Genomic DNA, 27,215 nt, shown 5'->3' with positions numbered 1-27,215 from the left:
AAGATAAAACAAGTCCAGCAACACCGCCCGAATGTGCCGACAAATCCCGATAGGAGCTGCACATATCTCGTTCTCAGGGCACACCGGATAAGCTAAGCGTACGGGAGCCAACGTAACCCAAGTTGCCAAGGGACGGCCCCGCACGGTGCTCTAGGTTGGACCAACACTTAGAGAAGCACTGGCCCGGGGGTGTTTAATACAAAGATGACCCTTGAGTCCGCGAAACCCAAGGGGAAAAGGCTAGGTGGCAAATGGTAAAACCAAGGTTGGGCATTGCTGGAGGAGTTTTATTCAAGGCGAACTGTCAAGGGGTTCCCATTATCACCCAACCGCGTAAGGAACGCAAAATCCGGGAACATAACACCGATATGACGGAAACTAGGGCGGCAAGAGTGGAACAAAACACTAGGCAAAAAGGCCGAGCCTTACACCCTTTACCAAGTATATAGATGCATTAAGATAATAAGATAATATAGTGATATCCCAACAAGAAAATAATGTTCCAATAAGGAACGATCTCCAATCTTCACCTGCAACTAACAACGCTATAAGAGGGGCTGAGCAAAGCGGTAACATAGCCAATCAACGGTTTGCTAGGACATGGTGGGTTAGAGTTTTGACATGGCAATTTGGGAGGCATGATAAGAAAGTGGTAGGCATCATAGCATAGGCATAGCAAAAGAGCGAGCATCTAGCAAAGCAAAGATAGAAGTGATTTCGAGGGTATGATCATCTTGCCTGCAAAGTTGTCAGAGTTGACTGGGTCCTTGAAAGCAAACTCAACGGGCTCCTCGTTAGAGAACTCGTCTCCCGGCTCTACCCAAATAAGACAAACAAGCATGAGGAACACAATCAACCACATGCAAAGCTCAAACAACATGATGCAAACATGGTATGCTATGCGGGATGCGATATGTGATGCATATGCAAGATTTGACAAGGGATAAATTAACCTGGCCTCAACTTGGAAATCCAAGAGTGCCACTGGAAAGGTGAGGTGATTTCCGTTGAAATCGATATAAAGATCACCGGAATCGGCTGCACGGTTTGGAAATGGCAAGCAAAACAAATATCGCACCGGTCTGCGATAAACAGCAAGTAGCCATCTAAATGCAACAAGATAAACATGCTACAGCACCCAAACATGGCAACAAAATACATGGCAGGGATCCACTCATAAAGCTTAACAAAAGATGAACATTGATCTATGGCCAATTCATCCATGAACAGGTTCAAACAAGCATGGAAAAAGTGCAATTGGTAAACAGGTTTCAGACTTGGTGAAATTAACACTAGTCTGGAATTTCAGATCAGGTAGCACACTTTGGAGCATGAAAACAATATGCTACAGGAACTTAACATGGCAAAGTAAGGCATGAAATGAAGCTACTCTAAGTGCTTAACAAAAGTCCCTTAGTGACCTTGAGCCAAAAGGGATCATAAAATACAATTGCAAGCATGTGAACATGGCCAAAACATAATCAGATCTCAGTGAAAAACTGGAGCATGCCAATATCTTAACGAGTAGACATGTTCACGAGCTCGATGCACTCCTACGGAGCAAGGCATGACCATCTAAGAATACACCCATCAAGAATACACATTATACAAGCTAGACATGGCAAGAACAACAACATATCATGCACGGATCAACTACAACATCCTCGGCAAAATCGCTAACAAGTAGACAATATGCCAGGAATTACGAAATAGAAAAAGTAGAGCTCGATTGACTCAAGCTAGGGTGCTCCATAATTGCAAACAAAGACATGGATGGATAGAGCACTACAAGATTAACAAATCATCCTTACTGATTATCCTCAAAAGAGACACGGATCACTAGGAAACAACATGAACATATGGCATATTGATAAAATAGATCAAGGACTTAGTGGAATTGCTAAGTCCCTGAAATCAGCATTAACGAATGCACCACTTTGCAAGCTTGTGCTAGTCACTACACATATCACAAAAATACATGGATAGCACCTCTGAAAGATGGCAAAGCATATAACAAAACACATGTAGAGCTCAGGAGCATATCATGCACACAATAATCATGGCAAAAATGACAAATAGCTATTTGGTGCAGCAGATCTGACAACTAACTCAAATAGCTCTCTTCCAACAGCATTTCGGGCATCAAGATGAGCTCAAATGAAAATGATGCAATGAGATGAAATGATGTACTCTCTGAGACGAACATTTTGATATGCTACACCCCAAAACGGAGCTACGGATGCGGAGATATAGCATGATGGAAAATGCAATTTAATTTAGGGTTTCGGGAGAAAGTCAACCGAGGCAAATATCCCAGATCTAGATCCGGATCGGCACGCTTTACGAGGATCGCCGGAACAAGAGCTCGTCGGAGGACTTGCCGCGAAGGAGGGGCCGGTCATTGAGGCAGTGGCCGGAGCGACGGAGCTCGGCGCCGGAGTTGCACGGTCGCCGGAGCGCGGCGCGGTGCCGGGCGGCGGAAGCGGCGTGGTGGGGCGGCGCCGGAGCGATGAGGCGGCGGGGCGGCGCTGGAGTCCGCCGGAGACGGCGCCGGGCGGCGAAGTGGCGAACCGGGCGCGGGGAAGAAGCCCCCGGGCGGCGGCGGGGCGCGTTGGGCCTCGGGGGCCCAATCTGGGCCTCCCAGGCCGGCGGCGATGACGAAGTGGGGCGGCAGCATGGCGAATCGGAGAGCGACACCTGGCGCTGGCGTCGGGTCGGACACCTCCGGCCTGCGGGAAGATGTCCGGCGGCGCGAGGGGAGGTAGGGGACTAGGGGAGGTCTTTATATAGGCATAGAGGGAGCTAGGAGTGTCCAAATGAGGTGCGGTTTTCGGCCACGCGATCGTGATCAAACGCTCTAGATGATGGAGAGGGTTTTGGTGGGTTTTGGGCCAAATTGTACGGGTGTTGGGCTGCAACACACACGAGGCCTTCTCGGTCCCTCGGTTAACCGTTGGAGCATCAAACGAAGTCCAAATGGTACGAAACTTGACAGGCGGTCTACCGGTAGTAAACCAAGGCCGCTTGGCAAGTCTCGGTCCAATCCAGAAATGTTTAACCCCCACACACGAAAGAAAAGGTAGAAATGACCACCGGAGGAGATAGGAGCGCCGGAATGCAAAACGGACAACGGGGAAAATGCTCGGATGCATGAGACGAACACGTATGCAAATGCAATGCACATGATGACATGATATGAGATGCATGACAACAACAACAACACACGGAGAAGAAAACCCGAACCCGGGGAAATAAAATAACTTAGCACTGGAAACGGCAAGAGTTGGAGTACATATTAGTTAAATTACATCCAGGGTGTTACAACACTCCACCACGACGAAAGGATCTCGTCCCGAGATCTAGGACTGGAAGAACGCCGGGTACTCAGAACGGAGGTGATCCTCGCGTTCCCAGGTGGCTTCACGGTCGGAATGGTGTGACCACTTGACTTTGAGGAATTTGATTGACTTATTGCGAGTCTTGTGTTCAGTCTCTTCAAGAATAGTAACGGGGTGCTCACGATAAGAGAGATCTTCTTGGAGATCAATGTCTTCGAAGTTGACGGTGCGGTCAGCAGTCTTGAAGCACTTGCGGAGCTGAGAGACATGGAACACGTCGTGCACATTTGCAAAGTTTGAAGGAAGCTCGAGTTGATAGGCGAGATCTCCTCTCTTGCTGACGATCTTGAAAGGACCCACATATCTAGGGCAAGCTTCCCTTTGATACCAAAGCGACGAGTACCTTTCATTGGAGAGACGCGGAGGTACACATGATCTCCGATCTCGAAAGCCAAATCACGGTGCTTACTATCATAGTAGCTCTTCTGGCGCGATTGCGCTGCTTTGAGGTTATCTCGAATGACTTTACACATTTCCTCTGCCTCTGTGATTAAGTCATTTCCCAAAAGTTAACGTTCACCGGTTTCTGTCCAGTTGAGAGGAGTACGGCACTTCCTGCCATACAAAATTTCGAATGGGGCCTTGCCCAAACTTGCTTGAAAACTGTTGTTGTAGGAGAATTCGGCATATGGAAGACAATCTTCCCACTTCATACCAAAGGAGATAACGCAAGCCCTGAGCATATCTTCAAGAATCTGATTGACACGCTCGACTTGACCGCTAGTTTGAGGATGGAAAGCTGTGCTGAAGCGGATGTTGGTGCCCATGGCCTTCTGAAAAGAATCCCAAAACTTGGAGGTAAAGATGCTGCCACGGTCTGAAGAGATCACCTGTGGAATACCGTGTAGAGAGACAATTCGAGAGGTATATAGCTCCGCCAATTGAGCTGTAGTAATAGACTCTTTGATAGGCAGAAAGTGAGCCACTTTAGTGAGTTTGTCGATGACAACGAATATAGCATCATTGCCACGCTTGGACTTTGGAAACCCAGTCACGAAGTCCATCTCAATGTGGTCAAACTTCCATTCTGGAATGGCAAGAGGTTGGAGGAGACCAGCTTGCCTTTGGTGTTCTACCTTCACTCTTCTGCAGACATCACATTCATCCACGAACTGAGCAATCTCGCGCTTCATTCGAGTCCACCAATAAGCCTGCTTGAGGTCCTGATACATCTTCGTACTCCCAGGGTGGATGGAGAGGAGTGAATTGTGAGCCTCGTTCATGATAACTTTACGAAGATCACCTTTGGGCACAACAATACGATCCTCGAAGAAGAGAGTATCTTTGTCATCAAGGCGGTAGCACTTGTACTTGGGTTGACTCTTGGCAATCCCAATCTTCACCTTCTTCACCATAGCATCAAGAAGTTGAGCCTCGCGAATCTGGTCTTCCAAGGTAGGAGAGACTTGAAGGTTGGCGAGGAAACCTTGAGGAACAACTTGCAGATTGAGTTTGCGGAAAGCTTCACAAAGCTCGGGTTGGTAAGGCTTGAGAATCAGACTGTTGCAATAAGCCTTCCTGCTCAATGCGTCAGCAATCACATTGGCCTTGCCTGGAGTATACTCGATACTCGGGTTATACTCTTGAATCATTTCGACCCAGCGAGTCTGCCTGAGGTTGAGATTAGGCTGAGTGAAGATGTACTTGAGACTCTTGTGGTCAGTGAAGATGTCCACTTTCTTCCCAATAAGAGATGTCTCCAAGTCAAAAGAGCATGCACAACTGCCGCCAACTCGAGGTCATGAGTGGGGTAGTTCTTCTCGTTGGGCTTCAACTAGCGAGAGGTATAAGCCACAACTTTCTTCTCTTGCATCAACACTGCACCAAGACCTTGAAGAGAGGCATCGTGGAAGACCTCGAACGGTTTGGATTCATCAGGAGGAGTCAGAACTGGAGCAGTGACCAATTTCTCTTTCAAAGTGTTGAAAGCAATGTCACACTCCGGAGACCAAACGTACTTGACGTGCTTATGGAGAAGGTTTGAAAGAGGCTTCGCGATCTTTGAAAAGTTCTCAACGAACCTTCGACAGTAGCTTGCGAGACCAAGGAAGCTACGGAGTTGCTTCACGTTCTGAGGTGGTTCCCAATTCACAATTGCAGACACCTTCTCAGGATTCACCGCAATGCCCTTGGCAGAGATGATATGCCCAAGATAAAGAACCTCATCGAGCCAAAACTCGCACTTTGAGAACTTGGCGTAGAACTGATGTTCCCTGAGCTTATCGAGCACCAAACGCAAGTGCTTGGCATGATCTTCCTTGTTCTTTGAAAAGACCAGAATGTCGTCTAGATAGACCAAAACGAAGTCGTTAGTGTAGGCGTGGAAGATGAAGTTCATCATGCGAGAGAAAGTCAGAGGAGTGTTGACGAGGCCAAAAGACATGACAGTGTATTCATATGAACCATAGCTTGTTCTGAAAGCCGTCTTGGGAATATCTTGCTCACGGATTCGAATCTGGTGATAGCCCATACGGAGATCAAGCTTGGAGAATACTTGCGCACCTTTGAGTTGTTCGAACAGCTCATTGATGTTGGGAAGTGGGTACTTGTTCTTGATAGTCTTCTTGTTCAATGGACGGTAGTCAACACAAAGTCGGTCTGTTCCATCCTTCTTCTTCACAAAAAGTACTCCACAACCCCACGGAGAAGAGATAGGTCGGATAAGACCCATTCTCTCTTGAATATCGAGTTGCTTCTTCAGCTCCTTCAAATCTTTCGGTCCGAGCTTGTAAGGACGTTTGCACACCGGTTCCGTGCCAAGCTCAAGATCGATGACGAATTCGACTGGCCGGTGCGGAGGCAATCCTGGAAGCTCTTCTAGAAAGATGTCTTGATATTCGCAAACGACTGGAATTTGCGAGATGGCATCCAGTTCACCCTTCTCATTGAGAGAAAACAGACGGATTGTAACGTCATTAGCGGCAAAGACAATTACATCATCAGACGAATGAGTCAATTGAATCTGCCTGGCAGCACAATCAAGTTGAGCCTTGTGCTTAGAAAGCCAATCCATTCCGAGAATAAGATCAATATCCGAGTTACCAAGGACCATTGGAGAAGAGAGAAACTTGAAATCACCCATCATGATAGAAACATCCAGGACTATTGAAGTAGCCCTCATAGACTTAGCCGGAGAAACCACTCCCATAGGTTTACCCAACATTTGCGAAACGAACTCATGCTTGGAAACAAATGATCTTGACATGAAACAATGCGATGCACCAGTGTCAAAAAGAACTTTTGCAGGAATAGAGTTAACTGGAAAGTTACCCATGATGACATCTGATGAGTCCTCTGCCTGAGCTGCATTCAGCAAGTTGACCTTGGCGTGCTTGGGGTTATGCTTGACCACAGTTGTACTTGCCGATCTCACAGGAGGAGGAGGAGGGAGACGCCTCTGATTGAAGCATTTGTTGGCATAGTGACCCTTCTGTTGGCACTTGTTGCACGTGACCTCTGAAAGCGGACGGTGATATGGAGCACTCGATCTTGGAGCTTGAGACGAAGTCTTGTTCTGAAAGCCAGGGTTGGGTGGGTGGGAAGATCCACTGCCACCTTTGCTCTTCTGTTGATACGGCTGACGGAACGGAGGAGGAGGAAGCCAATACTTCTGCTGCTTAGCCACTTGAGTAGAGGAAGAAGGAGTAGCATCTCTGACTCGCTTCTTGGAAGCATCACACTTCAGTTGAGCAGCCTCTTGCTTCAATGCCATGTTGTAGAACTCATTGTACCTCAAGGGCTCAAAGAGAACAAGAGCTTGCTGGATTTCTTCTCTGAAACCACCCCTGAACTGGTATATCATGCTCTTCTTGTCAGGGACGTCCTGCTTAGCAAAGCGGGCGAGCTTCTAAAACAACTTGTTGTAGTCATAGACAGACAAAGAGCCTTGCTTCAGGTTGCGGAATTCCTCATGCTTGATTTCAACCACGCTCTGAGGAATATGATGAGCTTTGAAGTCTTGACAGAATTCATCCCAGGTAATCACACGGCCTCCTCTGGAATCTTTGTACTACTAGAACCATTCTGCAGCTTGGTCTTTGAGTTGGAAGGAAGTGAACTTGACAAAGTCCTCAGGCCTGACGTTACTGCACTTGAAATGCTTGCACAAGTCCACAAGCCAATCGTCAGCATCAGTTGCCTCAACACAATTGCTGAAGGTCTTTGGCTGGTTAGCAAGGAACTGGTTGAGTGTAGCAAAGTGATTCTGATTGTTGCCCTGGTTGCCTTGGTTCGCTTGATTGCGCTCTTGAAGAATTTACATGATCAACTGCGTGTTTGCATTGGTAGTAGCCATCATAGCTTGCCATGCCTCCGGAGGAGGTGGTGGTGGTGGCGGATCAGGATTCGGAGTCGTGCACGTTGGAGGAGCCATCCTGAAGAGGTTGACATCCATTAGCACATTGATTGACAAATATTGAAGCTGGTTCCAACGGGTAGAAATTTGCAACATATAGTCTTCACATCCGAGCAAAATGAACGAATGCATTCCAATTGAAATGGTCACATATCCATAAATTGAGAAGCCACTTAGAATTTAGGTAGAGGAATAAATCAACAAGGTACGGAGCAAGAACGAATACTCGGTAAGGATCACCCAATCTCAAACCAAATATCCGTGGAAGAAGAACTAGAGCTACAAGAATTCCCACCTATGAAACTCCCGAACCTTTTCGGTTATGCAATCAGGTGTTGGGGATACAGGGGAAGCATAATATCTCACCCAAATCTAGCAAATCCTACATCCAGCTGTATCCATCCTTCAACACATAACCGAGAAAAACTTCAGAAACCATCTACCTCAACCTTCGAAAAGCATCCGTTATACAAGTTATGGCAATACTCCCGAACTCCCGCCCCAGTACTGGGTGGCGTCGAGGTTATCTCACCAACAACTGCATAAAAGAGATTTTTGATGTCGGTAAACTAAACTCAGGTATTCCAGAACTGCAACGATAAAATTGTGACGACAACAACTCAGAGCTCAACTCCCCGGGACACTGCCACAACCCCTAAATGACAGGAGGCACCAAGAACAATGTTCTCGTCACAAATCGATCGGAACAATTCCAAGATACCCGCGTGATCCTAAATTTTTTTTTAGTGAAATTTGAGAAGAGAAGAGTCAAAACTCTACGTCAGGATGCCTTACTAGAGCGATGAAGGGACTGGGGAGTAAAAAGAATTCCTAAACTCTCCGATATATAATTCCTAAATGACTCAAAACAATTTTTTCTACACTCAACAACGGCTGCTAATTACGATCAAGCAGCGGGGGCTCCTAAGGTCGGGGAAGGCTCTGATTACCAACTTGTAACACCCTCGATGCGGCTATATCTCCTACGTGTCGAAGCACGACTTAGAGGCATAACCGCATTGAAAGCAATGTCACAAGTAAGGTAATCTTCACAACATCCCATGTAAATAGATAAATAAGGGGAAAGGTACATAGTTGGCTTACACTCGCCACGTCACATAGAGTACATAAATAGCATTACATCAACCAATCACTCATGGTCCGACTACGGTACCAAAATAAAAGATCAACCCAATATGCGACATGGTCCCGATCGCCCCAACTGGGCACCACTACTGATCATCAGGGAAAGACACATAGTAACGACGGGAGGCTTCATCGAACTCCCACTTGAGCTCAAGCGCATCATCTGGAATGGAGTCATCGGGCCCTACATCTGGTATGGAAGTAATCTGTGAGCCGCAGGGACTCAGCAATCTCGTACCCTCGCGATCAAGACTATTTAAGCTTATAGGTAAGGCAAGGTAATATGTGGAGCTGCAGCAAGCGACTAGCATATATGGTGGCTAACATGTTCGCAAAAGAGAGCGAGAAGAGGAGGCAAAGCTCGAACAAAGAACTAGAGAACATCCTGCGGCAAACATTACTCCAACACCGTGTTCACTTCCCGGACTCCGCCGAGAAGAGACCATCACGGTAACACACACGGTTGATTCATTTTAATTAAGTTAAGGTTCAAGTTATCTACAACCGGACATTAACAAATTCCCATCTGCCCATAACCGCGGGCACGGCTTTCGAAAGTTCAAATCCCTGCAGGGGAGTCCCAACTTAGCCCATCACAAGCTCTCACGGTCAACGAAGGATAAACCTTCTCCCGAGAAATTCCGATCAGACTCGGTATCCCGGTTCTACAAGACAACCTTGACAAAGATAAAACAAGTCCAGCAACATCGCCCGAATGTGCCGACAAATCCCGATAGGAGCTGCACATATCTCGTTCTTAGGGCACACCGGATAAGCTAAGCGTACGGGAGCCAACGTAACCCAAGTTGCCAAGGGACGGCCCCGCACGGTGCTCTAGGTTGGACCAACGCTTAGAGAAGCACTGGCCCGGGGGGGTTTAAAACAAAGATGACCCTTGAGTCCGTGAAACCCAAGGGAAAAAGGCTAGGTGGCAAATGGTAAAACCAAGGTTGGGCATTGCTGGAGGAGTTTTATTCAAGGCGAACTGTCAAGGGGTTCCCATTATCACCCAACCGCGTAAGGAACGCAAAATCCGGGAACATAACACCGATATGACGGAAACTAGGGCGGCAAGAGTGGAACAAAACACTAGGCAAAAAGGCCGAGCCTTCCACCCTTTACCAAGTATATAGATGCATTAAGATAATAAGATAATATAGTGATATCCCAACAAGAAAATAATGTTCGAACAAGGAACGATCTCCAATCTTCACCTGCAACTAACAACGCTATAAGAGGGGCTGAGCAAAGCAGTAACATAGCCAATCAACGGTTTGCTAGGACATGGTGGGTTAGAGGTTTGACATGGCAATTTGGGAGGCATGATAAGCAAGTGGTAGGTATCGTAGCATAGGCATAGCAAAAGAGCGAGCATCTAGCAAAGCAAAGATAGAAGTGATTTCGAGGGTATGATCATCTTGCCTGCAAAGTTGTCAGAGTTGACTGGGTCCTCGAAAGCAAACTCAACGGGTTCCTCGTTAGCGAAATCGTCTCCTGGCTCTACCCAAACAATACAAACAAGCAAGAGGAACACAATCAACCACATGCAAAGCTCAAACAACATGATGCAAACATGGTATGCTATGCGGGATGCGATATGTGATGCATATACAAGATTTGACAAGGGATGAATTAACCTGGCCTCAAATTGGAAATCCAAGAGTGCCACTGGAAAGGTGAGATGATTTCGGTTGAAATCGATATAAAGATCACCGGAATCGGATGCACGGTTTGGAAATGGCAAGCAAAACAAATATGGCACCAGTCTGCGATAAACAGCAAGTAGCCATCTAAATGCAACAAGATAAACATGCTACAGCACCCAAACATGGCAACACAATACATGGCAGGGATCCACTAATAAAGCTTAACAAAAGATGAACACTGAGCTATGGCCAATTCATCCATTAACAGTTTCAAACAAGCATGGCAAAAGTGCAATTGGTAAATAGGTTTCAGACTTGGTGAAATTAACACTAGTCTGGAATTTCAGATCAGGTAGCACACTTTGGAGCATGAAAACAATATGCTACAGGAACTTAACATGGCAAAGTAAGGAATGACATGAAGCTACTCAAAGAGCTTAACAAAAGTCCCTTAGTGACCTTGAGCCAAAACGGATCATAAAATACAATTGCAAGCATGTGAACATGGCAAAAACAGAATCAGATCTCAGACTTAGTGAAAAACTGGAGCATGCCAATATCTTAACGAGTAGACATGTTCACGAGCTCGATACACTCACTACAGAGCAAGGCATGACCATCTAAGCATACACCCATCAATAATACACATTATATAAGCTAGACATGGCAAGAACAACAACATAGCATGCACGGATCAACTACAACATCCTCGGCAAAATCGCTAACAAGTTGACAATCTGCCAGGAATTACGAAATAGAAAAAGTAGAGCTCGATTGACTCAAGCTAGGTTGCTCCATAATTGCAAACAAAGACATGGATGGATAGAGCACTACAAGATTAACAAATCATCCTTACTGATCATCCTCAAAAGAGGCACGAATCACTAGGAAACAACATGAACATATGGCATATTGATAAAACAGATCAAGGACTTAGTGGAATTGCTAAGTCCATGAAATCAGCATTAACGAATGCACCACTTTGCAAGATTGTGCTAGTCACCACACATATCACAAAAATACATGGATAGCACCTCTGGAAAGATGGCAAAGCATATAACAAAACACATGTAGAGCTCAGGAGCATATCATGCACACAATAATCATGGCAAAAATGACAAATAGCTATTTGGTGCAGCAGATCTGACAACTAACTCAAATAGCTCTCTTCCAACAGCATTTCGGGCATCAAGATGAGCTCAAATGAAAATGATGCAATGAGATGAAATGATGTACTCTCTGAGACGAACATTTTGATATGCTACACGCCCAAAACGGAGCTACGGATGCGGAGATATAGCATGATGAAAAATGCAATTTAATTTAGGGTTTCGGCAGAAAGTCAACCGAGGCAAATATCCCAGATCTAGATCCGGATCGGCGCGCTTTACGAGGATCGCCAGAACAGGAGCTCGCCGGAGGACTTGCCGCGGAGGAGGGGCCGGTTAGAGAGGGAGTGGCCGGAGCGACGGAGCTCGGCGCCGGGGTTGCACGGTCGCCGGAGCGCGGCGCGGTGCCGGGCGGCGGAAGCGGCGCAGTGGGGCGGCGCCGGAGCAATGAGGCGGCGGGGCAGCGGCGGAGTCCGCCGGAGACGGCGCCGGGCGGCGAAGTGGCGGACCGAGCGCGGGGAAGAAGCCCCCAGGCGGCAGCGGGGCGCGTTGGGCCTCGGGGGCCCGATCTGGGCCTCCCGGGCCGGAGGCGGCGACGAAGTGGGGCGGTGCGGCGAATCGGGAAGCGACACGTGCCGCTGGCGTCGGGTCGGACACGTTCGGCCTGCGGGAAGATGTCCGGCGGCGCGAGGGGAGGTAGGGGACTAGGGTTTCGTCCGAGATTTCAAATGGGGGGTCTTTATATAGGCATAGAGGGAGCTAGGAGTGTCCAAATGAGGTGCGGTTTTCGGCCACGCGATCGTGATCGAACGCTCTAGATGATGGAGAGGTTTTTGCTGGGTTTTGGGCCAAATTGTACGGGTGTTGGGCTGCAACACACACGAGGCCCTCTCGGTCCCTCGGTTAACCGTTGGAGCATCGAACGAAGTCCAAATGGTACGAAACTTGACAGGCGGTCTACCGATAGTAAACCAAGGCTGCTTGGCAAGTCTCGGTCCAATCCGGAAATGTTTAACCCCCACACACGAAAGAAAAGGTAGAAATGACTACCGGAGGAGATAGGAGCGCCGGAATGCAAAACGGACAACGGGGAAAATGCTCGGATGCATGAGACAAACATGTATGCAAATGCAATGCACATGATGACATGATATGAGATGCATGACAACAACAACAACAACAACAACAACAACAACAACAACAACACACGGAGACGAAAACCCGAACCCGAGGAAATAAAATAACTTAGCGCCGGAAACGGCAAGAGTTGGAGTACATATTAGTTAAATTACATCCGGGGTGTTACATATGATTTTATCTCTCCATAGCCATCTGAAAGCGTCATGAGAAACCACCTCTATGAAGTAGAACTTGTAATATGCAGTGGTTTTAAACTTGCCATCTCCCCAAACACAAGTCCACGTGTCATGTGACTCTGATGGTCCAAATCAGTTGTGGCAAGGAAATCCTTGACAGAGATATCTTTTTCAACCCTAGTGTAGGAAAATGCCCTTGGGTAGGATTCTAAATAAATGGTATGGTTCCAGTTATCTTTCCAAAACAGGGTTGAAGAGCCATTACCAATTTGGACTGTGGTCACCCCGTGGTAAATAGGCATTGGGTGGATCAGATCTCTCCACCAAAAGGACCCGCACTGGTCATTCACATGAGGAACCGTGCCTTGATAATATGAGTCCCAAATCAAGTTCACCCAAGGAGTGTCATGTCGATTGTAGAATTTGTGTAGGAATTTGAGGAGCAGGGCCTCATTTTGAACTTGTAAGTTGATGATCCCAACCCTCCACTCTTCTTAGGTTTGCACACCATATCCCAAGCAACCAGCGAGTTACACTTGATCCCATCATCTGTCTTTTTTCTCCAAAGGCATTGTCTCCAAATCTTTCCTAGTTGGGCAATGATCTTGGGAGGTAGCTTGATTGTACCCATGGAAAACATGGCAAGTGATGTGATTAGAGAGTTCATCAGTGCTAGTTTGCTAGCTTATGACATTAAGGACATGGTTGTCATGGTATTTCACTCGGCTTTGCAAACCAGGGGTGTCATATCGAGGACATATGGTCTTGTAGTGCCCAACGGGAGGCCTAGATATGTGAATGTCATGGAGGCAACTGTGCAACCAGAAAGGGCGTCTAGACTATTGCACTTGTCAGATGGTGTATTGATCGGCACCAGGGTGGACTTACTGAAGTTGATTTTGAGTCCAACTGATGTGGCATAATCTGCTAAAATTTCCTTAATCTTGTTGGCTTGGTCTAGACACGCCGGCATAAGAATTATAGTGTCGTCGGCGTATTGTATGACAGGGTAGTCCCCATGGCCAGATGATCTTTTTGGATGTTGCAGCAGATTCATTTGAAGTGCTTCATTGATTGTCGATTGGAGAAGATCCGTAGCCAAGACAAAAATGAGGGGGGGGGACAACGGATCACCTTGTCTGACACCTCACTTACAGTGAAATATTTTGCCCGGGGATCCATTCAATAGAACCGAGGATTTTCCTAAAGAAAAAATGCATTGAAACCATTGGATCCACTTATTGTTGAAACCCATATTTTTCAGAATTTGGATCATGGCAGAATGTTCAATGTTGTCAAATGCTTTTGACAAATCTAGTTTAAGTAGAATGATCTCCTTTTGTGAAGCTTGGCATTGGTGTATGTATTCGAACACCCATGCAAGACAAACATGGATCAATCTCCCATGAAGAACACCATACTGGTTTCGTTGAACAATTTTCAATATAATCTTCTAGAGTCGATTCACCAAGAGTTTAGCAATCAGTTTAAGACAATAATTGGGCAGGGTGATTGGCCTAAAGTCATTGACTGTCTCCTGCACATTGTTCTTTGGAATTAGTGTGATATTTCCATAGTTCATAGATTCCAGATTAAGATCACTGTGAATTCATCACACAGCCGATAAAAGTCACGCTTAATGATCGGCCAACAAGCTTTTAAGAATGTCCCATTGAAACCATCGGGACCCGGAGCCCTATCGTGGGGCATCTCGTTGATCACTGCATCCACCACAGCATGTGGAAAGGGCGTGGTGTGGCTATCAAAATCCACATCCGTCCGGAGTAAGCCAGAGAGGTTGAATTTCATGTCTAGAGTGGTGCATGTGCCCATGCGTTGTTTAAAGGCTTCAAACAGAATGGATTCTTTGCCGATGTGATCATCAATAACCATCCCATTGTCCGCTTTCAGGGTTGCAATGCAATTACGCTTTTATCTCTCGGTAGTAACAGTCTGAAAGAATTTAGTATTCTCGTCGCCGAATTTAATCCATCGAATCGTGCATCTCGAATTCCAATATTCTTTCTGGTACTGAAGCAATCTGATGAGCTGACGTTTAAGAATATTACAGAAGTTACTTTCCGGAATGATTAAAGTTCGACGTTCTTCAATGGAGTCCAACTCCAGAATAGCTTTGTTTGTATTGTCAATGGCCACCTTTAAGCGAGATATTTTCTTACACCAGTGGCTTCAGGCATGCCACTCCAGCTTTGAGTTTCTGAACAATTATGGATGCAGAGCTATTGTTTTTTCCGTGTCTGATTGGATTGTTCCAGGCTTGTTCAACTACTTCCATGAAACCTAGATGGGCTATCCAATATGTTTCAAACCTGAATATTTTGCTTTTGAGATCTTCTCCTATTCAATCAATAAAGATATCTGACTCCATCAAGCCCTTGCCATACAAGAATCTGAAGATCTTTTTCACATGCCGCTATCCCTACAAGCTTTCCAACAGTTCAACACCTTACAAGCTCACCATGCACACATAACTAACTCAGTGGAGAATGATCTATGAACCTTGCCAGGGACTATAAAACCATATTCTTCTATGAATATGTAGAAACTCATAATGGCTGACAGCACAACACATAACATATTCAAGGACCTTTGGAAAACCTCTTGCAAGCTCAGACATAAGATCTTCTTCTGGCTTCTACTTCACGACTGAAAGAATTAAGACCAGAAACCTGCTCCAACGCAAGAATATGCATCTAGAAAGCTATAATTGCGTTCATTGCTCTAATAATACCGAGGAAACCTCAACCCATCTTTTTTGAAACTACCCATTTGCACTATTTTGCTCGGACCACATCATACCAAACAGAATGTGGGGTATCTCTGCACTTAATGAAATACAACTTTCCATTCCTCACCTACCAAGGGACATTGCACTGGATATTTGATCATGAGTTGCTGGAGCGTTTGGTCCATTAGAAAGGACAAGATCTTTAAATCTGCAGCAATATATTTTGCGGGGTGGGTGAATTATCTGAAATTTTATGATCATGATCCCTAGAGTTGGTATTGGATAGAACATAACTTGTAACTTGATTTTATGATCATGATCCCTAGAGCTAGTATTGGATGATTGTACCATATTTATTGTACTTGTACATATTTATTAATTAATAAAAATATACCATAGAGCAATTGTTCTACGGTCACCGGGGTAAAAAAAACATGGGAACTAGCCAAGAAATTGACAAGGATCTCGGCTATTGCCCGGTGCACCAAATGAGGCCTTAGTGTGTTGAAGTCCTCATCTCAGTTCTCTCCCCTTTGTTGATTTGAACATTTGCTTACGATTGATGTAAAAAAAAACATTTGCTTACGATCAACGGATGGAAATATAGATGACTCGGTCCAAACTAACATGTGGATAAGCAGAGCATGCATGTGCGTGCATCCGGTACATCTTCGATGACACATAATTCAGATTACACGTAGAAAAATCACCATGGACTGTACAAGTCAAAGCCAAGCTAGCAGGGGTGGTAGGGGTTGTTGGCTTTTACCCTTGATTCCCTAAGGAAATACAGCATGCACGCAAAGGTCAATGGAATCGATGTTGACGCATCAAAAGTGGACGTCAGCGAAGGCGAGCCTCCTTGACTGGAGGAAGGTCTTGTGCTTGCCCTCGGCAGAGGCGAGGTAAGCCAGGAAGGTGGCGAAGTCGGTGTCCATATACCGCCGTGGTTCCCCGCCGCGGCCCTGGTCGAGGAGCTCCGCCGCCGGCCCGACCACCCGCTCCGCCCCCACGCTGTGGAACGACGCCACCGAGATGCGCGGGCGCGTCGAGTTCACGCCCACCCGGTGCAGCACGCTCTTATACCGGCCGTTGCTGTATATCTGTGCACCAAAAAAGTCCATCTGTCAGCCATTTGTTCAATGCTGATTGCAAGATTAATTAAAAAATCCAGACCCCTGGCTGCCGTTGGGTACTTAAGATTAGGCTGAGCCTTAAAAATAAATTTATTTTTTATTTATATATGTAAGTATATGTCTAGATTATCAGCGACAACGAAACATGATGGCTCCGCAAAATTGTGAGTACGTAGCATGTGAAGCGGACGCGCATGCGCGTGGAGGTGTGTCTGTCAGCTGGACTGATACCAGTATTCATTCAGGAAATTAATCAAGGCACCAATACTAATACCTACTGGTAGCTAGGATAAGCTAAAGTATATATCGATACATATATACACCGAGGGCTACAACACCGATCCATCATGCATCTAGAGAGCTACTAGTAGCTAGCAAGGTGCTTGGCTCACTTGTTTTGACTTGCGTTCATAAAAGTACGCAGCCAATCATCGGCATTTTGCATCACTATCTAATTGTATACTGTATCCAAACAGTGCCTTCCGATCACATACTTTAGTTTGATTTCTCGAGAACGTTGACTGCCCCTTAATTGTTTGGCCAGTGTACTAGTATTTGGTTTTGCGTTTGACTAGATCGTGACCCTGGATGCCCTTTCAACCATGCCAATGGTGGCTGAAAAAGGTTGACTTCTTGATTATCTCTACTGTAGGTCAATTCCATGTACTACTCCTACGTAACGTACAGGATTGCATGCATGTAATAATTTGGCTCGCATTGATGCTTTCAGTAGCTAAATAAGCTAGATATGCAGGTGTGTGTATACGGTATCATGTAGTAGTATGTACCTCGAAGTGGTCGCCGATGTTGACGACGAAGGAACCAGGGACGGGGTCGACGGTGAGCCATTCGCCGCCGTGCATAACCTGGAGGCCCTCCACGTCGTCCTGGAGTACCAGCGTCAGGAAGCCGTAGTCGGAGTGCGGCGGCATCCCCAGCGTCAGCTCTGGCTGCGGGCACGCCGGGTAGCAGTTCACCGTCATCATGTGCGAACCAGCCGTGGCCAGCTCCTCCATCACGCCGTCACCTCCTCCGATACCCATGGCCTCCAGCGCCGCCTCCACGACCTCAACGAACACCCGCCGGTTCGCCGAGGCGTACTCAGCCGCCACCTCCCTGAGGTCCGCCGGCGAGTCGGGCCACGAAGGCACCACGTCGCGCAGCGGCGGCGCGCAGGAGAGCTTGAGGAAGTCTCGCCAGCAGAGGACGGCGTCGTTGGCCTGGTTGAAGCTCGTACCGTACCGAACGGGCGCGCGGACATCAGCCGACATGTACCGCGCGCGCTCCTGGAAGGGAAGCTCGAAGAACCGCGCCGCCACGTCAAGCATCCTGGCGGCCGCCCCATCAACGTCCACGCCGTGGTTCACCACCTGGAAGAAGCCGAACTCCCGGCATGCGGCCTCGAGAGTTTTCAACACGGCCGCTCGCTCTGAGGGCACGCGGAGGCGCCCGAGGTCCACGACGGGGAGCTTCACCCTCGTGCCCGCGCTGACGCTCCGGCCGGGGCGATCCGAAGCCGGCAGGACGTACTTGCCTGGAAGCCTGGTAATGCCGGCGTCGGAGAGGTGCCTCACGCCTTTGAGGCGGTAGTCGGCTGCGGCAGCTTCATCGTCGTCGCCGACCGCTCTCTTGGGAGGCAGGCGGTCGCCCGCATTTGACAAGCCAACTATCGCCATGGCCGTAACCTCTTTTGGTATTTGGGAGTATATAGATAGCTTATTGGATGAGCAAGCTATGCACATGAATGTCGTGGTGTGGAGATGGAAGGAGCTATGTATTTATAGGATGGTTACAGGAGGGCAGAGCATCGGTGCGCGTCGTATTCAGTTGACCAGCTCGTAATTACAAGTTAAATAATGGAACATCATCAGACAAATCGTTTGACAGCTGACACGTGGACGTGCATGCACCTTGACCTAGCTTAATTAGCTAGTGGCCTCTGTTTATACATTATTATTATTATTTGCAAGGGCTAACTTTTGTCAATTCACTCGTTCATTAGAAATTTTGAACTATTACTACACCCCCTTTGTTCCTAAATTATAAGACATTTTGACAGTTTAATTTAAAGTGTCAAAATGTCTTACATTTACAAACAGAGAGCTGCGAATCAATCTATGGTTGGATGGTTAAAGGGACAGTGGTATTCCAAGTCCATTAGGGTTCAAGTCTTAATACTCGCATTATTTCTGAATTTATTTCAGAATTTCCGGCGATGTGCTTTTAGTGGGAGGAGACATTCCCGTCGATGACGAGACGCCTACAGTGACTTCGTAAATCTCAACACGGTATGCCGGCTCAGTCTCTCGAAGGTGTTTGTAAGAGTAGGGTGAGTGTATGCGCGTATGTATGACCACTTACGTCTGTATTGTGTTAAAAAAACAAACATAGAGCTATTTTTTGTTAATTCACTCCCAAATTTTGAAGTATTGCTACACCCTCTGTTTTTAAATATAAAATGTTTTGGCATTTTAATTAAAAAATATTAAAACGTCTCGCATTTTTAGAGACAAAGGTAGTAGTACTATTTTAGTCATTGGACATGCATGTGCACCCCGTCCGAAAGACAGGACGAAGGTGCGACGAAGCTCCCCGTTAAAACTACTTCATATTCCATCTTGCATTGATTTAAAAAAGGTCAATAGACCAGAGATCACTTAAATTAAGTGACGAATAAAAATCAGTTAGTAGAGTATGTGTTCACCGGTTCAGTTACAAATGTCGGAAACAGAGGAAACATCAATGAATGCAGAAGAGAGAAATTACATTGTTAAATTTGCGTCCAAGTCTACACTGTCAGATAGGATCCCCAAATTTGTACGACTAGTTTATACAGTTTTGAAACCAGTGTAAGCGATGCATGCACACTGGTATCCAATTAGTGCTTACAGTAATGTGAAGTGCCCGGGTAATGGATCTATATACCAAAACCATATACCCCCTCAAATTTTATTTACTTTGCATATTAGTTTTGTGCTAAGTCAAATTATATAAAGTTTGACCTAATTTATAGAAAATAATATGAACATTTACAACAACAAATGTGTGTGTGTGTGTGTGTGTGTGACATGCTTATATATATATTCAATGACGAATCTAGCGATATCGATTTGGTATTGTAGGTATTAAAAGAATTGGCCAAATTTTAAAAAGTTTGACTTAAGGCAAAGCTAATTTTTCCGAGTAAATAAAAACGGATGAGTATAGTTGTAGTTATGGAGTCCTTATAACATATAGTAGTTAGTTAACTAGAAATTGACGGACACAACTACTGAATGATCCGTCATCAAGATGCCGACTGGAACATCGCTACATATCCGGAGTGAAAACACGTATCCCAACCTTAATTCGCCGGGCTTAACGGCGATAAATTTGTGTTGTTACCTTCTTGAAGGTGTTGTCCACTTGTCGTTTTACTGATCTTCATTGGCTGGTCTGGAAGAAATCTTTGTTCAGGGTCCGGTCAGATGTGGCGACCATGGCACGAGGACATTTTTCCTTCTTGAAAGTGTTGTTGCAGAAAAGTTGACTTAGTCGTAGTTGTTTATTCCATATCTTGTAATGGTTTGTCTGTGGTTGCCTTTGTTCTACTCTACTTAGTAATTAATAATAATGGTTTTATGCATCACAATGATGCAGAGGCCAAGGGTTTTAACCTCCTTCTCAAAAATACAATGAGAAACACAATGAGGGTATGAAGTGTAGAAAGCTCAGTCTAAACAGAGATGTGTGTCTATACTTGGTGGGTTTCCTTTTGACAGAAGATGCATCCATGAGATCAGCAACGCAGTTGGAAGTTTTGGTAACTTTTTGCCGTGGAATAGAAATAAAAGTACTAGGGCTCATCTGATGGTCAAGATGAGGCACTACTAGAAAAAGGGCTATAGATGGGATTGACACTAATAGCGCACCAGACAAGCGGTGCGCTATTAGTATATACTAATGGCGCACCACCTTCTGATACGCCATTAGAGTTGAAACTACTAATGGCACACCTGGCCCAGGGTGCGCCATTAGTATCAATTTTTTTTTGAACTAGTGCGCCTGTCCAAACATACTAATGGCGCATCCAAACACAGTGCGCCATTACTAGTTGTAACTAGTAATGGTGCACCTGACGGAAAGTACGCCACTAATGTTGTTTTTTTATTATATTTTTTATTCCTTTTTTTGCAAAACTACTAATGGCGCACTGTTCCACCGTGCGCCATTACTAGTTTAAACTAGTAATGGCGCACTGTGGAACAGTGCGCCATTAGTATGTTTTTTTTGCAAAACTACTAATGGCGCACCACTAGAAGGTGCGCCATTAGCAACCCGGATTACTAATGGCGCATTTAGAGTTGGTGCGCCATTAGTGAGTGGGCAGCAACAAGATATTTTGGACAGCCTCTCCTACCCACACTCACTTTCTCCCCACTTCATTCTCTCCTCCTCCTTGTCTCGGGTGCCTCCTCTTTTTCACCTCATTTCCATCATAGATTCATTCAATTTAAGTGGTTAAATTACCTTATTTTGATAGGTAAGTAAGGGGGGAAGCTATATTTATGTTGTTCTCCCTACAACAATGTGCACATGCACTTTTTATGGCCTAGCTAGATCTATGTATGTTCGTGGTGTTGCATATGTTTGTGGTGTTGCATATGTGTTTGTGTTTGGAGGTGTACCGGTATTTGAAATGCGATAGTTGCCAATATTTTGCCGGAATGTTGATTCATTTCCGTTTCGGCGAGAATTTTGGCATTAAGCATTCTTTTTGGTCCTATTTTTAGGGAAAGTCATGCCAAATTTTTTCTTTGTTCTAAAATATCGTTTTTCTCTACCCCGCAGGCGACCATGGTCCGCACGATGACCGAAGGCATCGTGAATAGGTTTTTGAGGTCCGCGAAGGCCGAGATGGTTCAAAAGAACGAGACGGAGATAAGATGTCCGTGTCGAAGATGCAAGCTGAAGAGCCTTATTGCGGATCCGAATTCCGGGCAGGTGCGGGACCACGTGCTCTTGTGTGGTTTCATGGATGGCTTTCGGTGGCAAGGTGATGAAGATGACTACGAAGTCGTCCATGGGGGCCGGGCAAGAAATGAGGAAGGGCAGCAAGACAACCATCGCGGCTCGGGCGGGCGAGAAGACGAAGAATCCCCAGGAGATGATCATGACGGTGATGCTGTACACAGTCATCATGTAGAAGATGCAGGACATGATGATGAGGAAGATGCCAGAGCAGACGACGGGCATGATCATGAAGATGATGATGCCGGCGGAGCAGACGATGCTGGACCATCGATGGGCTGGGTGCAGGACCCTCATATTCAAGAGCTGCTTCTCAAGCAGACGGATAACGCAGGAGCTGCCGCCCGAGAGAAAGCCAAGATGGATCAACTTGAGTTAGACGCGGTTACTCCATTGTATGAAGGATGCAGGCCCGAGGATACCCGCCTGAAAGTAACGCTCATGGCTCTGGAGATGAAGGTAAAACACAAAATGACCGACGCATGCTTCGACGAGAACATGTCATTCTGGCACGAATGTCTTCCCAAGGGGAACAAGTGCCCGACCAGTTTGGAGGAGGCGAAGAAAATCGTGTGTCCTCTGGATTTACCGCACGTGAAATACCATGTGTCCATGAACAATTGCATCATTTATCGGGACGAGCACGCGGAGTCTACCATATGTCCGGTGTGCGGCGTCACTCGATAGAAGAAGAGGAAGAAAGCTCCTCGAAAAGTGGTGTGGTACTTTCTGATCACTCCTCGTCTGCAGCGGTATTTCGCGGACCCTAAGGTAGCAAAGCTCCTGCGTTGGCACGCGGATAGGGAGGAGAAGAAGCGAGAAGATGACGCAAATGATCCAGAGATAGATAAAAAAGACAAGATGCTGAGTCACCCTAAGGATGCGAGCTAGTGGCAAGCGTTGAACTTCGAATACCCAGAATTGGGAAGGATCCAAGGAACATCGTGCTGGGCGCGAGCACCGATGGAGTCAATCCATTTGGCAGCTAGAGAAGCACACATAGCACCTGGCCTGTGTTTGTGCGGATGTACAACCTTCCCCCCTGGTTGTGCATGAAGAGGAAGTACATTCACATGAGTATGCTAATTGAAGGGCCAAAACAACCAGGGAACGACATCAATCTGTATCTGGGGCTGCTGAAGGAGGAGCTAGACACACTGTGGAAAACGCCAGCCAATGCGTGGGACGCCGCAGAGAAAGAATATTTCCCTATGGGAGCCGCACTGCTCACGACGGTGCACGACTATCTCGGTTACGGATATCTTGCGGGGCAGGTAGTCCATGGATTTTCTGGATGCGTAAGGTGCATGGATGACACAACGTATCGCCAGCTAGATAGAGATCCCGGGTCTTCGAAAACCGTGTTCATGGGACATCGAAGGTGGCTTAGCGACGATGACCCGTGGAGGAAACGCAAGGATCTGTTCGATGGTGAAACCGAACCCCGAAAACGCCCGTGTACGAGGAGCGGCGAGGAAATAGACAAGCTGTTGAAAAATTGGAAAGACTGCCCACTGCCGGGAAAGAAGCAAAAGGCGCCAGAGCCGGGAAAGAAGCGAAAGGCGCCAGAGCCGCTGCTGAAGGTATGGAAAACGAGGTCTGTTTTCTGGGACATGCCGTACTGGAAGATCCACCGTGTGCCTCACAGCCTTGATGTCATGCATATCACGAAGAACGTGTGCGAGAGTCTGCTTGGTACCCTGCTCAACATGCCAGAGAGGACCAAAGATGGGCCGAAAGCAAGGGCAGACTTGAAATCAATGGGCATCAGGCAGGAGCTTCACGCTATATATAATGATGATGATGATGATGATGATGATGATGATGATGATGATGATGATGATGATGATGATGAGGTGAAGCAGGACACAGAAAGTCGTCGCAAAGGCAAAAAGGCCAAGAAGACCGGAAATGAGTACCTTCCCGCGTGCTTCACTCTAAGTCAGGAGGAGATCGAGCAGTTTTTCACCTGCCTCCTAGGAGTAAAACTTCCTTACGGTTACGCGGGGAAGATAAGCAGATACCTAGACCCAGCAAAGCAGAAGTTCAACGGGATGAAGTCTCACAACTGTCACGTGCTGATGATGCAGATACTTCCAGTTGCAATCCGTGGGATCATGGACACGCACGTCCGTGAAGCGCTATTTGGCCTATGCAACTTTTTCGACGTCATCTGTCAGAAGTCGATTGGCGTGAGGCAACTCAGAAGGCTACCGGAAGAGATCGTGGTGATACTATGCGAGCTTGAGATGTACTTCCCGCCCGCATTCTTCGACGTTATGGTGCATCTGCTGGTCCATATAGTGGAGGATATCATCCAACTCGGGCCGACGTTCCTGCACAGCATGATGCCGTTCGAAAGGATGAATGGTGTCATCAAAGGATACGTTCGCAACATGTCACGTCCAGAGGGAAGCATAGCCAGGGGCTTTCTGACCGAAGAGTGCATCTCCTACTGCACGAATTATCTAGGCATCGAGAACCTCGTTGGTCTGCCCGTCAATAGGCACCTCGGCAGGCTCGCTGGATGGGGTCACCATGAGGGTCGCCGCGAAATGCATGTCGACTTCGAGGGTCTACTCGCCGACTTTGAAAGAGCAAACCTAGTCGCGCTACAACACATAGACGTGGTCGATCCTTGAGTGGTAGAGCACAAAACCTTTATTAAGAAGACGTACAATGATCGAGGCCAACAGAGGACGGACGGAGATATACTCAAAGAGCACAACTCATGTTTCACGCGTTGGTTCAAGCAGAAGCTTCTGTCGTACCCTTTACATGAGGATTCTTCCGCGGAAGAACAACTCATATTCGCCTTGTCACAGGGCACCGAGCACAACCTGATGACCTATGAGGCGTACGATATCAACAGCTACACATTCTACACCGAGGCCAAGGACATGAAGAGCGATGGTTATCAGAACTCCGGGGTAACGATGGAATCCTACACCGGTAACGACAAGGACAGATACTACGGAAGGATCGAGGAGATCTGGGAGCTGAGCTACGCTGGAGAGAAGGTCCCGATGTTCCGTGTCAGATGGGCCAAGAGCGTCCTAAAAGAAGACCGGTATTTCACCACAATGGTTATACCCGAAGCCAAATCCAAGACCGCGGGCGCAAACGTCACCGCGAAAAATGAGCCATGGGTACTGGCTTCCCAAGTGGACCAATGCTTCTTCATTACCGACCCGTCAAAGCCCAGTCGTGTTGTCGTGAGGAGAGGCAAAAGGAAGATCATCAGAATGGATGGAGTAGCCAATGAGCAAGACTTCGACAAGTACGGCGACCCGAGGATCGAACATGACGACGATGATGAAGTAGCAGCATACACCACAAGAAGAAGTAGGACCACCCTACCTAAAGGACGTACGTTCCATAGAAGAACTCCATTTGCGAAAAAGAAGGGCAAGAAGATTGTGAACAGATAGCTAGCAAAGATTGATTGTATTTAAATCATAGCCTTCATTTCCCGATTGTATTTCATGGGCACTTTTTGAACTATCATGAATATTTTTAAATTTCATGGACACTCGATCTCGATCCCCCTCCATCTCGATCGCTATCCCACCTCGCCAGATCCGGTCCCCCTCGCCGCTGAGCACCCCCCGGTCCACCGGCCGCCGCCGCCGACCCCCCGCACCCCTCCCCTACTCCACCGCCGCCGCCGACCCCCCGCACCCCGCGCACCCTCCCCCGCTCCACCGGCATTACTGTTTGATGATATTTTAAAAAAAAATTATTACTGTCTTATAAAAAAAATATTACTGTTATGATTTAAACAAGTTTGAACATATTTAAACACAAATAAGTATCAAACAGCATTTTAAATGCATAAAAAAATTGTGGAGCCTGGGAATCAAACCCAAGACCTCCTGGTGTGAGAACTGGCTGCTGACCAGTCGAGCTAGTAGAGGGAACTTGGTTTGGATCAGGTCAGGTGGAAGATAACCTGTTGGCTCGAGCAGAAATCAAAAAAAATACTAATGGCGCACCAGGGTGAGGTGCGCCATTAGTATGGATGTACTTATGGTGCACCGAGGGGTGGTGCGCCATTAGTATTGTGCCGCCCCCATCCATATTTCCTCCCCGGCCCAAACCTATCCCCTCTCTCTCCCTCGCCCTCGCCCTCGATCCCCTTCCCCTCTCCTCTCCCGATGCCGCTGCCCCGCCGCCTCGACACCGCCCCGTCGTCCTCGTCTCCTCCCAAACGCGATCTGGATCGGGGCGCCTTGCCCCTGCGCCCATCGCCGGCGCCCCGTCGTCCCTGTCGTCCGTCTCCAACCACCGCCGCCTGAGGCCCCTACGTCGGCGCCACTCTCCCCGTCGCCCCACCTCATTGGACGCCATTGCCCCGCCGCCCTCGTCGCCGGCGGCCCGGACGCCGCCCCGTCCACACCACCGTCGCCGGAGCACCACCACCACCCGGACCTCGTCGCCTCCTCCCCTGCGTCGTTGTCGTCCCCGACATCCTCCCCGCGCCCCACTGCCCTATCCCTACGGCCCCCGTGAGCTCCCCCTCCTCCTCTCCCCTCTCCCCCTCGCGCGCACGTGCTTACGTCGTTTCGAGGTAGTTGGTTTGGAAGTAGTACGAAAGTATTATTCTGATGTGTGGTTGCCTTTTTGGGTTAGTTTTTGTTCGTTCCTCGCAGTTCAGATTGTCGTATTGGTGCATCTGTCAGTCAAGCGCGCGCTGCTGACCAGTTGATCATCGGAACATAAACACCAACCAACTACCTAAGGCATTAACCATACCTGACAACGAACTATACAGATTTTTTTGTTAAGCTTTCAGTGCCACTAGCATATAACCAACTATACAGATTGTGTAGTTATTCTGTCATCTTCCTTTAGTACTGGGCCATGGGGGAATACCAGAAGAAGCAAACAAACGTTATGTATCCTCCTTAGTAAGAAGGAAGCAATGGCCACTTTCACTTGAACAACAATTGAAGGCAGTCTGATATGTTGGACTTGCCATGTGCTGTGTAGTTTAGCTCCATTATTGTTCTCATATGTTGCCACCTTTTTTTGGGGTAGTTTTTGTTTGGAGATTGCAATTGGAATTGTTGTATTTGGTGCATCTGTCAGTCAACTGCTGCTGACCAGTTGATCGTCGTAACTTAAATCATCAACCAACTATGCAAGGGAATTAACCAGATTTGACAATGTTTAATCACAACTGTTTTAAAGCTTTTTCAGTACAACATGGGTCCACAATTGGCACAGATTCTGTTATTGAAGTTTCATGCTTCCATTTATCAACAGAATTCCGGTTCTGTTTTGAAAGTTGGCGACACAGAAGATGCATCAGCGTCTTGCTGCCATGCTTAGTTTTTTTATCCATTCTC

At 47.0% G+C, this 27,215-nt stretch overlaps 1 protein-coding gene across 1 annotated transcript; it reads right to left on the bottom strand.

The window, feature by feature from the left end:
* Nucleotides 1-16,326: 16,326 nt before the first annotated feature.
* On the bottom strand, nt 16,327-18,601 carry LOC125521003 (probable 2-oxoglutarate-dependent dioxygenase SLC1). Its single transcript, XM_048686042.1, has 2 exons — nt 17,643-18,601; nt 16,327-16,821 (listed from the first exon to the last, which is right to left on the bottom strand). Exons 1-2 carry the CDS (start codon nt 18,594-18,596, stop codon nt 16,549-16,551), a joined length of 1,227 nt encoding a protein of 408 aa, XP_048541999.1. The 5' UTR covers nt 18,597-18,601; the 3' UTR covers nt 16,327-16,548.
* Between the last annotated feature and the right edge of the window lie 8,614 nt (nt 18,602-27,215).

This window comes from Triticum urartu, chromosome 7, assembly GCF_003073215.2.
Source record: "Triticum urartu cultivar G1812 chromosome 7, Tu2.1, whole genome shotgun sequence".
NCBI lineage: Eukaryota > Viridiplantae > Streptophyta > Magnoliopsida > Poales > Poaceae > Triticum > Triticum urartu.
This window is presented reverse-complemented; position numbering and strand designations above follow the sequence as displayed.

Bases quoted from the DNA above. Each gene is read 5' to 3' on its own strand.
- LOC125521003 (XM_048686042.1), bottom strand. From the start codon at position 18,596: ATGTGCATAGCTTGCTCATCCAATAAGCTATCTATATACTCCCAAATA. The intron at 16,822-17,642 runs GTACATACTACT...TTTGGTGCACAG, and splicing joins ACATCGGCGACCACTTCGAG to ATATACAGCAACGGCCGGTA.